Here is a 16090-nt window from a genome sequence, read left to right as displayed (position 1 = left end):
AATCTGTGAGCCAAAATCAAGAGTTGACTGCTTAACCAACTGAGCCACTCAGGCACCCCACACTCTTCCTTTTGTATGTATGTATGTATGTATGTGTGTGTGTATGTATGTAGATCAAAGTTTCTTTCTCTCCAAAGAACTTCTATTAACAATTTTTGCAAAGGTGGCCTACTGGTGACAATTTCCCTCAGTTTTCATTTGCCTGAGGAAGTTTTCTTTTTCCTCTACCTAATTTTTTTCCCTTTTATTTTTATTGTGACAAACAAACAAACAAACAAACCACGTAGCATGAGACCTGTAAAGAAGAGTACATAAGAGGACTTTCCCTTGATCTTTACTGTGAGAACTTGCTTGAACTCTTGGATGCAAAACCCACAAAACTATTGGGATCCTGAGTCTGAGTTCCTGGGAGTTTTTAACTGTTTAGACTCTTTAAAAAAATTTTTTTTAAACATTTGTTTTTGAGGGGTACCTGGGTGGTTCCGTCCATTAAGCGTCTGGCTTCGGCTCAGGTCATGATCTCAAAGTTCGTGGGTTTGAGCCCTGCATCAGGCTCTGTGCTGACAGCTAGCTCAGAGCTTGGAGCCTGCTTCAGATTCTGTATCTCCCTCTCTCTCTGACCCTCCCCTGCTCACGCTATCTCTCAAAAATAAATTTAAAAAAATAAAAAAAAAAACATTTATTTTTGAGAAACAGAGTGAGACAGAGCATGAGCAGGGGAGGGGCGGAGCGAGGGCTGGGTGTGGGAGGTGGACACAGAATCTGAAGCAGGCTCCAGGCTTTGAGCTGTTGTCAGCACACAGCCTGATCTGGGGCTCAAAGTCGTGAACCACAAGATCATGACCTGAGCCAATGTCGGACGCTTAACTGATTGAGCCCCCCCAGGACTCTGAAAATGAGCATTTGAGTGTTTGTACCAGTTACTGGCTCCAGTGGTTTCTCCTTCAAGGCCTATCTCTGTTTTAATTCTCTGTATTTATCTGTCTTTCCAGATTTGGGGGTGGTGGTTTCCCTATGATCCCAGTTCCTAGTAGATCTAAGAAAAATCATGGATTTTCAATTCGTTTTTTTCTTGGGAGAATAGCAGTGATGTCTTCCAAACTCTTTACATATCAGAGCTGAAACCGGAAGTGGTTCAGGGATTTGTTTTGAATTCTTCTTTTTGGTAATTGCTCTGAGACTTTCCGTATGTATCCTGACTTATCAGAATCCCCGTTAATCCTACTCGCTTAACTGTAGGGAGATACACTACTGTTATTCCTGGCGTAGCTCTGTTTTGCTCTTCCCTTTCTGGGCTCCTCTGGTTACACATACTACATCGATATGTTACAAGCCCAATAATATATTGCTATAAATATTATTTTACATGTGTTAATGAAACTGAGAGAAGAAAAGAGAACAAGGATATATTTATAGCATCAGTTACATTAACGGTCTCATTTACTATGTGTTTATCTTTATTTCTTCCTGTGTATTTGAGTTACTACGTGGTATCCTTTCTTCTTCCAATAGAGCTTTCCTCCCCCCCACCTCCACTGTGCTGTGGTTGTAAAATGTATTATATTTCTATATGTTACAGGCTTTATACAGCTATTTTTACATCAGTTAAGAGAAGAAGGAGAAATAAGTATATACTGTCTTTTATATTGCATGATTACCTTTCCTGGAGCTCTTTTTATAGGTAGATTTGAATTTACATCTGAATTTACTTGATTTTATCATGTAACTTTAGTATTTCTTGTGAGATGGGTCTTCCAGCAAATAATTCTTTCAGTTTTTGTTTTTTGGGGAATATTTTCATTCCACCCGAATTTTGTGGGCGGGGGTTGTTTTTTGTTTTTAATTTTTTAAGTTTATTTATTTATTTTGAGGAAGAGAGAGAGCACGTGCAGGGGAGGGGCAGAGAGAGAGGGAGACACAGAATCAGAAGCAGGCTCCAGGCTCTGAGATGTCAGCACAGAGCCTGATGTGGGGCTCGAACTCACAAACTGTGAGATCATGACCCCAGCTGAGATCAAGAGTCGGATGCTTAACTGCGCCATGCAGGCACCAGAGCTAAATTTTGTTTTAAGTTTACTTATTTTGAGAGAGAGAGAGAGTGAGAGCTTGAGCAAGCAGGTGAGGGGCAAAGAGAGAGAGAATCCTGAGCAGGCACTGTGCTGTCAGCAGGGAGTCCGACTCAGGCCTCCATGTGGGGCTCGAACCCACAAATGGGGAGACCATGACTTGAGCCGAAATCAAGAGCCAACACGCTTAACCAACTGAGCTACCCAGGCGCCCCTTTTCCACCTAAATTTTTGAAAGATAGTTTGGATGAAGATAGAATTCTTGGTGGGCAGTTTTGTTTCTTTACTTTGACTATATCATTTCACTGTCTTCTGGCCCTTATTAATTCTGATGAGAAATTAGCAGTTAGGTTAACCTTATTCAGGTTCCCTAGCCCCCAGTGGGTTCCTTTTTCCTTCCTTTTTGTAAGATTTTCTCTGGTTTTGTCTCTCAGTATTTTTACTAGAATTTGTATATGGATCTCTTTGCATTTTTTCTACTTGGAATTCATTAAGCTTCTTGGATATGTAGTTTAACATTTTCCTCAAGTTTGGGGACATTTTCAGCCATTATTTCTTCAAGTATTTTTTCTGCTTCATCCTCTTCTCTCTTTTGGGACTCTCAGGATGCCTGTATTGTTGTGCTTAAAGATGTCCCACATTTCTCTGAGGCTTGCTCATTTTTCTTTTTTTTTTTAATGTTTATTTTTGAGAGAGAAAGCAGGGGCAGGGCAGAGAGAGAGGGGGACAGAAAATCCAAAGCAGGTTCCAGATTCTGAGCTGTCACCACGGAGCCTGAAGTGGGACTTGGACTCAAAAACCATGAGATCATGACCTGAGCTGAAGTCAGATGATTAACAGACTGAGCCATCCACGTGCCCTTCATTTTTCTTTTTTTTTTAAATGTTTATTTATTTTTGAGAGAGAGGGAGAGGAAGAGAGAGAGTGAGAGAGTGCAAGGATGTGGACAAGCTGGTGAGGGACAGAGAGAGAGGAGACACAGAATCTGAAGCAGGCTCCAGGCTCTGAGCTGTCAGCACAGAGCCCGACGTGGAGCTTGAACTCACAGACCAGAAGATCATGACCTGAGCCAAAAAAGTCGGACATGTAACTGACTGAGCCACCCAGGTACCTCTCATTTTTCTTTATTCTTTCCTCCCTTCTTTTCTCTCAGATTGCATTCTCTATCCATCTATCATTGAAGTCACTGATTTCTTCTGCAAGTTCAGATCTACCATTGAGCACCTCTAGTGAATTTTTAAATTTCAGTTATTGTACTTAAATTTTTTTTAATGTTTATTTTTTTGAGAGAGAGACAGAATGCAATCAGGGGAGGGGCACAGAGAAAGAGGGAGACACAGACTCCGAAGCAGGCTCCACTCTCTGAGCTGTCAGCACAGAGCCCGACGCGGGGCTCGAACCCATGAACCGTGAGATCATCACCCGAGTTGAAGTTGCAGCTTAACCGACTGAGCCACCCTGGCGCCCTAGTGTGTTACTGTTTTTTTTTTTTTTTTTAGTGAAAACTACACACTGAATGCAATTTTAGATTTAGCAACTCTGGATACTGATTCTTTTCCCCCCTCTTGGGGGCAATGTTTTTGTTGTTGTTGTTTGCTTATTTGTTCGTTTAGTGACTTGACTAGACTGTCTGTGTCACCTGCAGTGTGTGCCCTCAGAGGTCACCCCTCAGACGGCGCAGCGTCGGTCATGCACACACAGTCACCCCGAAATGCTGGTGCTTTTAGCAGCGTCCTCTTTGACCGTGCCTCCCTGATTTTCCTATTAAGCTCCACTAATTTCCAACCAATGGCTCTAATGTTTTTGACAAGTCCCTGGGGGCATAAATTCATCTGTCATGTGATCCAATAAAGTTCAGGCCAGGGGTAGTGTTTGAGACCAGTCTTTGAAGTTTGTTCTGACCCTTCTTAGCTCTCTCTCCTTGCTTCTTTCTCTCTAGTGACTTCACTGGCCTGTGGTTTACATTCTTGCTCTTAATTAAGAAGAGCAGACAGCACCCTCTCTTTTGCTCACCACCAAAATATTCATTGATTTTGTAAGCGCCTTTAGGCTTGGATTTCTCCTCTCTTTCTCTTTCTCTCTTACTTTCCTGGGCTCTATGCCCAATGTGGGGCTCAAACTCATGATCCCAAGATCAAGAGTCTCAAGCTCTACCAACTGAGCCAGCCAGGCACCCCTCCCCATGCTCTTTTTGAACGAAAACCAGTTCCTTCGGGGAGCACTCCAGAGCCCTCTGTTCTTGTAGGCTGCCCTCCTCCCCACGCAGAATCCTTGTGCCAGTGTTCTGGGTACTGGGCAGGGCACTAGCCTCTGGTCTTCTCTGCGTGCCTTTGCCAGCACACAGCATCTGCCAACAGTGGGGGTGAGGGTGCGGCGCCCCAGTATTTTCAGCCTGCCACTCCTGGGTAGAGTCTTCTCCCTATGTTCTTTGCGGGGGGGGGGGGGGGCTGAACACCCATGGAAACCTCTGGCCTTGGGAGGAGGAATTGGCTTTTTCAGCTCACCGTTGAGGCACATGAGCTATGCTAGTGAGATGGTGTGTCCTTGCATTGGAAGTGAAGGGGAGAGAGACTCTCTCTCTATGTCCCATCTCTCATTCTCAAAATAAATAAACTTAAAAACAAGGTAGTTGTCACCACCCCTTACTTCGACTCTATTTATCTGCTGCCAGCCACTGGCTGCTTTTTAGAAAACAAGTGTGTGATATTTCCAGCTTACAAAGAACAGAGATAACAGAAAGCACATCCAGGTAGCCACCCTTCAGCTCATCAGACCAGTGAGAGCATTACCTGGACTCCTGTGTGCGCTCTGTCCTATTTCCTGCTCCTCCGTCGTCCCTCACTGGGGGGAGCCACAGGCCTGAATTTGCTTCTGTCATTTCCAGGAATGTTTTCATACTTTACTATCCATTTTCAGTAAAGGAAAAAGATGGTTCAGAGACATTTTTCTTGTGGCAGATACATAAACATCCTGTGTGTAAAAGGGCAGATTCCTTTTATTTTTCATTTTAAATGTTTATTTTTGAGAGAGAGAGGGAACGTACAAGCAAGGGAGGGGCAGAGAAAGGGGGATGGAGAATCCAAAGCAGGCTCTGCGCTGACAACAGAGAACCCAACATGGGACTCGAATTCACGAACTGTGAGATCGTTACTTGTGTCAAAACCAAGAGTTGGATGCTTAACCAACTGAGCCACCCAGCTGCCCAAAGGGCACATTTCTTAATACCAAAAAAAAAAAAAAAAAAGAGATCCCTCTGGGGCACCTGGGTGGCTCCGTTGGTTAAACGTCTGACTTTGGCTCAGGTCATGATCTCGAGGTTCATGAGTTCGAGCCCTGCATCAGGCTCTGTGCTGACAGCCGAGGAGCATGGAGCCTGCTTTGGATTCTGTGTCTCCCTTTGTCTCTCTACCCCTACCTGCTCACATTCTGTCTGTCTCTCTGTCTCTCTCTAGATCTCTCTCAAGTACAAAATAAATATTAAAAAGAGATTCCCTTCATTTTCATTCCAGAGTATGTTTCAGAAACAAATGGTACTCTGCAAGTTGCACACTTCTGTAGTGTTTAGAGAAGTTTCTTTTGCCACTCTGTGTGTTAAAATGTTATTGACTGCATTTACCCATATTAGGAATTTAATTTTATAAATAACCGTAGAGACTCCTTCAAATGTTATGATTTAAAGTTTGTCACATAGTTAATCTAAAGGTTCTCGACATTCGGGGTGGGGGGATTATATTCTGTTTGCTTCATTTTGGTTGGTGAGGTGTTTTGAGAATTTTATAATATTCCTTGAAATGGTGGAAGACTCATTTGGAGTCCCATAGAACGGAATTTTTAAAAATCATACCTTTTATTTGCATGTAAGGAATGAAAAATAAATTGAAATACTGGGGGTTTACCCCAGTGCACTTCTAATATAATCTCAGCTATTTTACATGAATCTTTGTGGCGATGTATGCGGATGCAGTAGGAGCCAGGCCTAGTTGAATGAAATTTACAGAAATTTCAGGCCAAGGGGCGCCTGGGGGGCTCTGTTGGTTGAGCAGCCGACTTTGGCTCAGGTCATGATTTCGAGGTTTGTGAGTTCGAGTCCCACGTCAGGCTCTGTGCTGACAGCTCGGAGCCTGGAGCTTGTCTTTGGATTCTGTGTCTGCTCTCTCTGCCCCTCCCCTGCTCACGCACTGTCTCTTTCTCAAAAGTAAACATGAAAAAAAATTAAAAAACAAGAAATTTCAGGCCGAAATCCTGTTTTAGATGAAGGTGTCCGCTCCCATGAGGACGTTGGTGGGTTTCAGTTCTTCACCTGCTGCATCTGTAGAAGCCCAGGCGCTGGAAAATCACTGGAGCCTGAGCAGGCCAGTTGGTTGAACTTGTGCCTTTCAGCCTGCAGGTGGCAGTATTATACCAGCCACATGCCAGGCCGTGGGCACCGAGCTTGAGCTCGAAGGCTTTAAAATTCATTGCATGTTAGCACCTTGTTAAAAGTGCAGTAATGTATTATCTGAATTTGGATATAGAGGCAGACCCCATATTTACATATATTTGAATGGTTGCCCCAGTCTTCTGTTATCCCCTGGTTGAGGTCTTTTGGGATTTCCCCTCTCTCTCCCCTTCGGGCTTACTACACCCACTTCTCTCCGGGCTTTGGTGTGGCTCCCATCCTTTTGACGTGGGCAAAGGACCCGGATTTAAACAGAGAGAGCAAGGAGATGGGAGACTGAGCGCCAAGACAGGTCTGAACCCGACTTTTGTCTCCAACCGTAGCGACAAACACCACTGTGTCCTTTTCCTCTTGAGAGTTTTCACTCTTTGTTGACCATGTTGTCAGCAATGAAGACTTAGAGAAAAATCCAAAGAACCATGTTGTGTGTTTGCTTCGGGACAAGGAGCGTAGGAAACATTCTGAAACTCAGTTCTATTCTGTTTGTGTCTTTGAGGAACTGGGGAAGGGTCAAGGGAGACTGTTCACAAAGGAAAGTGGTGGGAACGAAAAAGAAGCATACAGTCCAGTGTGTGGGACTCGGGAAATGAAAAAGGGACAATAGACATCTACGCACTGGCCAGAGGCTCCCCCCCCCCGCCGCCACGCTTCCAAGTCCTCATGCCTCACTTCCCCTTCCCAGGCCACAGTGATTTCCATAAAAGGGGAGTGGGAAGGAGGGAGGTGTGAAGGGGGTCGCGGTAGGCTTACCATTCAAAGTCGAAATCTCTGCAGAGATTCTACAGAAACACTCTTATACCATGTGGTTAAGTTCTGTTATGGGTATTATAAGGGACAATAGTTTTCTGGAGCTTTCCAGCCCAACCCAGAGCACCCCAGAGCCCCATCTACCATGCGTTCTGTGAGGTACACTGTATGTTGAGATTAAAACATCACCCATACATTGACAACTGCTTCTGTTGTACAACATCATGTGGACAGAACGTGTTAAGCTCGAAAAACAAGTCAACCCACTTACATTTCTAACAGGCTGTATACAGTTAAAAGCTGCATTTTAAAGACAGCTTATTCTTTGGCATCCCAATAGATATTTGAGTATTACATTTTTGTGTAATGATATTAATTTGTATATTAAATTTATTGGGCTAAGTAAAATGTGTCTTTTAGGATCTCTTCATTATAATGGCAGTGGCTTTATGAAGAACAAAATTGTCTTAGATTGAATACACAAATGAATGTTGTCAAATGTTAATTTCTCCTTGATAGCCAAGGATGGCATCTTAAGTGAAAACCAATTTTTTTAATTCTCTTATAATATTAAACAAGCCTAGATGTTAGAATGCTGCATGGAAAGTAATTAAGTACATGCTAGCATTTGCTTTTAATTGTCGTAACCCCGTATCCATTAGAGTTAGAATACTGAGGACACGGGCCTTTCTGTAATCACGGAAAGAAAAAACATAGCTTGTTTAACACATTCAAAAGAAATTGGGAAAGTGATTTTCTCTCAATTATATTTCTACTCAAGTGCACTCTCAAATTCAAGTTATTTTCCTAATTACATTTCATATGTAATGAATGTTGAAACCTCCTGGTACACTTTCTGCTCTTGGTTGGAAACTGAACTTCAATTGTGTTTCCATTAAGCTGGAAATCACAGCTTAATGGTAGTTCTCAAAGATGTGATTTTCGCAAAGTATTTGCCTTGGCACAGTAATAATAGTAATAAAAATACATTTTCAGACTACTTTAAAGTTTACAAAATACTTTTCTGTACAGAGGCAGTGTGGCATCATGGAAAAACTTGAGGCATTGACCTCAGACCTGGGCATGAACCTCAACTTAGCTACTTGGAATTACTTTCTTCCTGGGTCTCAGTTTTCTCATCTGTAGAATGAGGATAACATGTGTTTTGAAGCGTGTATATTAAATAAGCATGAATGCATGCAAAGATCTTAGAATGAAACAGCAGTCTTCCAAACCCCAATACCAAATCTTCAGAATTTTAGTGGGAAGTAGGTTTTGGGGGGTTTTTTGTTTTTGTTTTTTTTTAAATCATTTTTTAAACTTTATCTATTTTGAGAGAGAGTTGGGGAGGGGCAGAGGGGGAGACAGAGAGAGACAGAGAGTATCTCAAGCAGGCTCCGCACTGCCAGTGCAGAGCCTAACACGGGGTTCGAACTCAACGAAACCTGAGATCATGACCTGAGCTGAAACCAAGAGTTGGACACTTAACTGACTGAGCCACCCAGGGCCCCCCGGTTTTCTGTTTTTAAATGTTTATGATGTTTATTTATTTTTGAGAGAGAGAGAGAGAAAGAGGGAGAGAGTGCAAGCAGGGAAGGGGCAGAGAACGAGAGAGGGGACAGAGGATCAGAAGCGGGCTCTGTGCTGACAGCAGCGAGCCTGATGCGGGGCTCCAACTCATGAACCAAACCATGAGATCGTGATTGGAGCCTAAGCCAGCCACTTAACCGACTGAGCCACCCAGGCGCCCCTAGGAAGTGGATTTTATCTCTGTTGTAGAGATGAGTCAGCCGAGGCTAGGTAACCCATCCAGGGTGACCAGATCTGTTTTATGACTGCAGGTCCGGGTACTTTCTCAGGGGCTCTGGGAGCAAGACCACCATACCGGATAACAGCACTCAGTGTGGATTGTCACGTGTGACACCCCCATGCGATCCAGCTTCCATTTAAGGCCCTGATTCCCAGCTCATTTTCCCTGCATGGGTCAAGGTTACGGGGACATCAGCTGAAACTTCATCCTTTTCTCTCACGCGCACAAAAGCCTGAGGAGGGAGTGTGTCTATTAATAGGGTAACCTGCAATCCACCCCCTCCCCAAGTTTCTTTGAACACAGTTCACAACTCCCTGCGACACGCCCCAGTCAGGAACCTGAGCTGTCTTCTAAGGGGAATAAGTTGGCCATTTTGTCGGCGAGGGTTCCTGATCAAGAGTGATGAGAAAGATTGGTGGGACCAATTGGAGCCCAAAAAGTTGAGGCTTGGTTTTGTTGGCAATCAGAGGTTCCTGATTGAGAAAGGAACAGGATCGGAGCGGTGGTCTGCAGGACGGGCTTGAGAGCAAAAATGCCGGGAGGCCAGGCGTGAACCAGATGGGCTGAAGCAAGGCAGTGGCAGGGGCAATGGGAAGGAACAAATTCCAGACTGATTGGATATGCCCGGGCAAGAAGGAGGTAAAAGGGGCCAAGTAATCAGCAGAAGTTTCAGAACAGGCTCTCAGGTAGGCAGTGGGTGTCCTTGTTTAATTTTATTTTGCATAAATGAACATTAAAATGGTCTTTTCGCCCCAGGCCTCGATATCACGTCTCTGGAAAGGAGATAATCCAGATGGTGCAAAAAGGCAGAAAACGCACAAGCTTCCTGGGCACAGTTCATGACATATTAATAGCCTTTTTCCTTTTTCTTTAATTTATTTTTGAGAGACAGAGCATGAATGGGGGAGGAGCAGAGAGAGAGGGAGACACAGAATCCAAAGCAGGCTCCAGGCTCTGAGCTGTCAGTACAGAGCCCGACACGGGGCTACAACCCACGAACCATGTCACATGAACACACAGCTATCTCAATTTTCTGAACATTATGAGTGGGTGCCTGGTGATAGGAAGCATGTGCTGAGTGGCAAGCCATTTGACCCGCCAGTATAACTTGAATGTTCAAAGCGACTGAGAAAATACTTTTTAAAACCGTAGTTTGAAGCCATATGCAGATTTCTCTTTCATTCGCGGCTGTCTCCACAGTGGAGAACAGACTGTTATTGATGAGCAGATGAAGCCAGAGATCACATATGTGAAAATAAAGGTTTCGTGAATGAAGCTAACGTGAAGAGGACAGTGTTTGGATTCGTGGCACTTCTTTTTGGTTTTATATTGTACGAAATGTAGGAAACTGATGTGTGCTCGATAATTCTTTGCGCAGAACGTTAAGCAGTAACAAAACCATGTTTGTTCTTTTGCTAGTGATGATCTGGAACAGTTTATGGAAAGTCAAGGTGCCTCCAGCCCAGGTATCCTCATTTTAACAACCAGCCTCAGCAAACCGTTCATGCGACTGGAAAAGTACGTTACTCTGTTGCAGGAGTTGGAACGGCATATGGAGGTAAGGGAAGGCGGCGTATGAGCCTCTGGTCTGGAGGAAGCGGCCAGTCTCCTTCTAGACTGAGCTTGCTGAGGAATTCAGAAAATGCCTTGGTTTCAAAGTTTACTTGATTCCATCTTCCCTCTTCCCCGGGCTTCTAGTTTTCCTCTTTATGCGGCAGAATAAGAAGGGGGTATTCCTTTACTTCCCCCTTCTGAAGATTTAAAAAAAATTTTTGTTTAACTCAGATCCCCAGCCTTTACTACTCAGTATTCATGATCCTTCTCCCTCCTGGTCCAGCCGGCTGCCCTCGAGCCCACCCTACCTGGTTGATGGGTTTTTCGCATCTGTCAATGGCAGTTCCATCAAACTCGACCAAGATCTTCCCTTGTTCCAGTGTATGTTCCCAGCCTGACTGGGAGACAAACAGAGGAAAACGTCAGAAAATATAAATACTGCTTTCACTATAAACAGAGGTGGATATGTGTCTAGAGCACTGGGGTCCCTCGGCTTTCTGATGCTGGATGATGCTAGAAAATTCTGGCATTTCCTTAAAGATTCATAGACAGGCCCAATGTTAGTTTGTCTATGCATCATAGATCTACATCACAGTTTCCTCACATTTTTGTTTATAATCTTCTAGCTGACTTGCAACTGCTGCGGCGTGCTAGAATCTTTCCTAAATATAAGGTGTGTACCCGGGGCCCGATAACTGAACACAGTTTTCATCAAGAGGCCCGATCCTTTTCTTAAAAACCCATCAACCAGGATAGCTTCTAGAATGGTCCTTGCGCCATCGAGCACGGGTGCCGGAGGTGTGGGTGGGAGAGGAGGGCCCTCTGGGGGCGGCTGCGTTTACCCCAGTTGCTCTTCCTGTGTCTGGGGAAAGGTTTTGAGGTTTTAAAGGGCTCGATTATCTTTAAAGAAAAAGGTCGCACACTGCCGCTCTTGTCAGCATTTGTGCGGACTGAAAGCACCTACTCTGAGCAAAACCGCATTCTCGTGTCGATTGACCTTCCGGAAAGCTGGAGGCAGCAGGGAGCCAGTGAGGGACTAAAGCCTGCAGGAATGAAATTTCAGTGAGGGCTCGGGAAGGTCTTGGCCTGTGGGTGCCTTTCCAAAAGCGAAACCGGGTTGCTGAACCATTTGAGGCCTGCCCCTCCTTGCTTATCGCAACAATCCAGAAACCCGCATCACCAATTTCTGTTACTACTCAGGGCTGGGGTACTAATAGGCACTCCGTTTGAGGAGGACACTCCCCAGGTGCCCCCACACCTGTCTCCATTTGCAGTTGCTCACCTGCGTTTGGCCGCCTTCCATTTCCCACCATCAGATAACACGCACCCTCCACACTAGTTCACCATCCGGTGAGACTCCTACAGCTTTCTGATCATGGCTGATGGTAGAATAGAACCTGAACTTGTCAGCTTTCACCTAATCTGGGGAAGCATCCAGCTACCTCTGACAGAAGGCAGCCTTTCTTCACACGGAGATGCAGTTCTTGGCTTGGGGCGGACCCCGGGTCCGTTCAGCTGCGGTTCAGGACCCAAGGCTGGTCGAGCAGCAGTCTCCTTCCATTATTCCAGACAAATCCCAAAGGTCAGGTGTACACGGGCCCCCGAGGAGGTATGCAGCTGCACCCCATGTGTCCTCACATCACGTATACAGCTTCCCCAAGCATCTCTCCTGTCCCTTCGTGGACGGTGATGGAGATGTGGGTTCCTCACAGCAGGTTGGGAAGCTGTCCACTTTTGGGGGATTGTAAGTGCCAGGGTACTGCAGACCATATGGAAGAACCTCATTTACAAAGGAACACTTGCTATGAAGCTTGGGATTATTTCCTGTCTGTCATGTTGAATCTGCTGAAAGAAAATGGAGGCATTTTAGGAAATGAGGTTGTGTTGCTTTTTCACCAACCACTACCCTGTTTCCACACCCCCTACCTCTTCTCATTTATTAACACCATGGCCAGACAACGCCCCTGCATTCTGCCACCAACGAATAATTGTTTCTTATCTCAAGTATGGCAGCGTGAGGGGAAATGAAAACTCTTGCCCCAATGACCACACCTAGCACGTTGTTGCCAAACCCATGACGTGTTACCAGCTGTCTGGTCACCTGATAATACGACGTGCTGAGACTCCGAATGCTCAAGTGCTGTTTTATTTTGTAATCTTTCAATTGGCCAACTTGTCTGCCTTGGCGGCCGGTGCTGTGACTTTCATCACGTGTGTGGATTTGTGCTACCACCGCCACAACAGTGGTACAGAACGGTTCCGTCACCCCGGGATCTCCTCTCTCTCTTTGCAGCCACACCTTCCTCCCACCCTTGAGCCCCGCTGACCGCTGATCTGTTCTTTACTAGGATACGCATCCAGATCATCAGGATATTCTGAAAGCAATCGTGGCATTCAAAACTCTCATGGTAGGTGATGTCTAAAATTATAACTCTCCGTTTTGTGTGCTTTGTTCCTAAAAGAGCGATTCGTGTGTCACGTTTCTTTCCCTATGCAAAGGTCTTCAGGGTGGAAACAATAAGCTTTTAGTGACAGTATCGCAGTGATTGCTTCATTTAATTTTGTCTTCCAAAAATCATGCTTACCTATGAAAGGTTGCCGGGCGGAGGGTATAAAGCACTCACATTTGAAGTCTCTGCCACATTAAGCATTGTTGTGTAGGTGGGGGGTTTCCTTTTGTCTCTTTGTCTTTACCCCCGTGTCGTTCACCTTGTGTCTGCATCTTGTCACTCACTGATTGCCATCGATACTGGATTCATGTATTTATGCCAAAGGCTGTGAGTTGATTGTTTGCATATGACAAAGAAATCCTTCATCAAATCTAAAAGAAAAAAAACTACTAAAATACAATTGCTTTATATAGATTGCTATCAGAATTACCTGTAATCTTGTATCTTAAGTGTGACGCTTAATGTCTTCTTGAACCCACTGATGTAAAACCACATGGTGGCCTTACTTTGGGTGATTGATTAAGTTTAGCTTCATTCTAGACAGTTCTTTTTTTAATGTTTATTTATTTATTTTGACAGAGAGAGAGAGAGAGAGAGCATACATGTGAGCAGGCAGGGGAGGTGCAGAGAGAGGTAGACAGAGAGAGAATCCCAAGCAGGATGTAAGTGCGGGTTCGAACCCACGAATGAGGAGATTGTGACCTGAGCTAAAACCGAGAGTCAGATGCTCAACCCACTGAGCCACCTAGGTGTCCCCATTCTAGACATTAATATAGCATTCTGAGGGGTTGGGGTCCACGATCAGTTATCGATTCTTGCTACAAGGCTGTGATGCAACATTCACCATGACCTTGTTTTTATTGCTGTTGCAAGATCCGTACCTGGCGTGTCCACAGGAAACCAGCAAGTTGAAGACCAGAGTAGGGTATTACGTTAAATACCTTTTTGTTGGCGTAGGTCACAAGCAGTTGAATCTTGGTAGTTTGACATGACTCGGCCTAATAGCACAACCCACTGAAACCTGCGGCATTTATTCCTATGTGGGTCTCTTTTATTGTGTCCTATGTAAGTTGAATATAAAATTCCTTTTCTAAAAATAATATTTCTTTCTGACCATGGTGCATGTTGTGAAGCTTGCTTTGCTGGTCATAGTATATTTATTCCCACTATAGATGCATCAGAAATATGTGTACACTGAACTGATTTCTTCAAGTTTCCATTTAGCTGATAGGGACAGCAGAGATTCTTTAGAAAACACATTCCCAAAACTGTGACATGTAGTTGGAGATAGTAACATAACTAACCATATGCTTATTTTCATATTCAATTTGGAGTCAATACTGCTAAATTTTTTAACAAATGTGTAAATACTGTTAAAAATTATTCCAACATAACTTCACACGGTCTGAAGCAGTGATGCATAGCTATCTATTGATCTAGGTATCTAGACAGATATTGTGTTTATACCCCACATAGTGTTTCCTGATTTTTATTTTCAGTTTGTATTCATAAAATTTGGTTGTATCTCTTTTTTACAATTCTTTCAGGAGTAAAATTAACATAGTATTTTTTTCTCCATACTCTTCATCCCTGAACAAAGTATAGAGAGTGTCTCTGTTTTGTTATAAGATCCATTCAATTCACTGTGGCATAAGGAGTTTAGTTTTCCCTTTTGCTATAACCCCTGGAGTCACTTTTATATCTGTTTGCTTTATTAAGATGTCCTGTGGTTGGAAACTGAGCATATGTTAGAAAAGTAAAGTGGCTTGGTGACAAGATGGAACCAGCCACTTGTGTCCCCGATAGTTCCTGCCCAGAGATTCAGGGCCGTGGGTCTGTCTGTCTGTAAGGGACAGATCTGCTGATGGGATTCATGGTGAGGAATCGGGGACCCTCTGGAAATCTGAGAGCCCAAAGCTTCCTCTACCTCTGGGCTTGTTTTGGGGTCTGTGTCACAAGAATTCCTCTTCCAGCATGTTCTGCTTTTGGTTCTGTAGGGTCAATGCCAAGATCTAAGGAAGAGAAAACAGCTGGAGTTGCAGATACTTTCTGAACCGATCCAGGCATGGGAAGGAGAGAACATTAAGACGCTGGGGAATGTTCTGTTTATGTCGCAAGTCATGGTGCAGTATGGAACCTGCGAGGTAAGAGGTTTCACGTCTCAACGCCATTACTTCTGATTTTTCTTTGGCTTTGTTCTTCCGTCCAGACCAGGTTACTCAAACGTGCAAAGAAACTGAGCACCTCTTCTTTGCCCCACACTCTGCTAGGCGCTGTGGGAGAGTGGAGGAAGGACCACGCAATGAGCCGTGCTTTGAAAACACAGGCTTGCAGCTAGAGAACGAACCCAGGTAGTAACTGTAGATGATGCGCCTCAACGGTGGATTGCACACAAGTTCAGAGAAGGGAGTCAGCAAGAAGACTATGGAGATAGGGGAGAAAATGAAACTTAAGGGGCAAATCTGAGCCCCGTTGAGGAGGGAAAGTCGATAAGAAGCAGTGGTCTATGGGCTGGAGATGATGGATGCTGTCTTAGACCTGTTCACTTTCGAGTGACTGTAGGTCCCCAGGCAGAGACGTCCTGCAGGTGGCTGTTGAAACAGTAGAGACCCATGGGTGGGAGCACAGAGTTAGAGGCAGAGATTTAGTTGTCCCTGACAGATGTGCCTTCCTAGGAAGTAAATATCCAGAGAGACGTGCAGAGGGCTGAAGATGGATTAGGTCTTTTAGGAAGGGGGCAGAGCAAGGGGGGAAGGTTGGTTACGTCACCTGGTGTGATTTATCGGATGTGAGAATCGCCTTCCCCGTCCCCAGACATCTTCCTCTGCTCCCTGACAGATCTCTGTCAGAGATTCATTACTGTGGGTTAATAAGCAATCTCATTTAAGATGCAGATACCCTGGGGAACATTGAGGCGGGCAACCAGTCTAACTAGTAGTCTTTCCCACCTTTGGGATGAACCTCTTGGGTGAGGGGAGGAGGAGCGTGTGCCTGAAAGCGCCAACAGAGAGGAAGAGAGAAGACA

At 44.6% G+C, this 16090-nt stretch overlaps 1 protein-coding gene across 5 annotated transcripts in view; it reads left to right on the top strand.

Moving 5' to 3' along the window:
• The window catches only part of ARHGEF6 (Rac/Cdc42 guanine nucleotide exchange factor 6), a 108292-nt gene that overhangs the window by 74517 nt on the left and 17685 nt on the right, over positions 1-16090 (top strand). For all 5 annotated transcript variants that reach the window (XR_003905015.1, XM_029929733.1, XM_029929732.1 and 2 more), the window contains 3 exons: positions 10481-10619; positions 12964-13023; positions 15063-15209. Coding sequence is in view for 4 of the 5 variants with exons in the window: in XM_029929733.1 (XP_029785593.1) it covers positions 10481-10619; positions 12964-13023; positions 15063-15209 (346 nt within the window). In the remaining variant the exon portion in view is untranslated. The remainder of the gene's footprint in view (positions 1-10480; positions 10620-12963; positions 13024-15062; positions 15210-16090) is intronic.

Source organism: Suricata suricatta, chromosome X (genome assembly GCF_006229205.1).
Source record: "Suricata suricatta isolate VVHF042 chromosome X, meerkat_22Aug2017_6uvM2_HiC, whole genome shotgun sequence".
Classification (NCBI taxonomy): domain Eukaryota; kingdom Metazoa; phylum Chordata; class Mammalia; order Carnivora; family Herpestidae; genus Suricata; species Suricata suricatta.
This window is presented reverse-complemented; position numbering and strand designations above follow the sequence as displayed.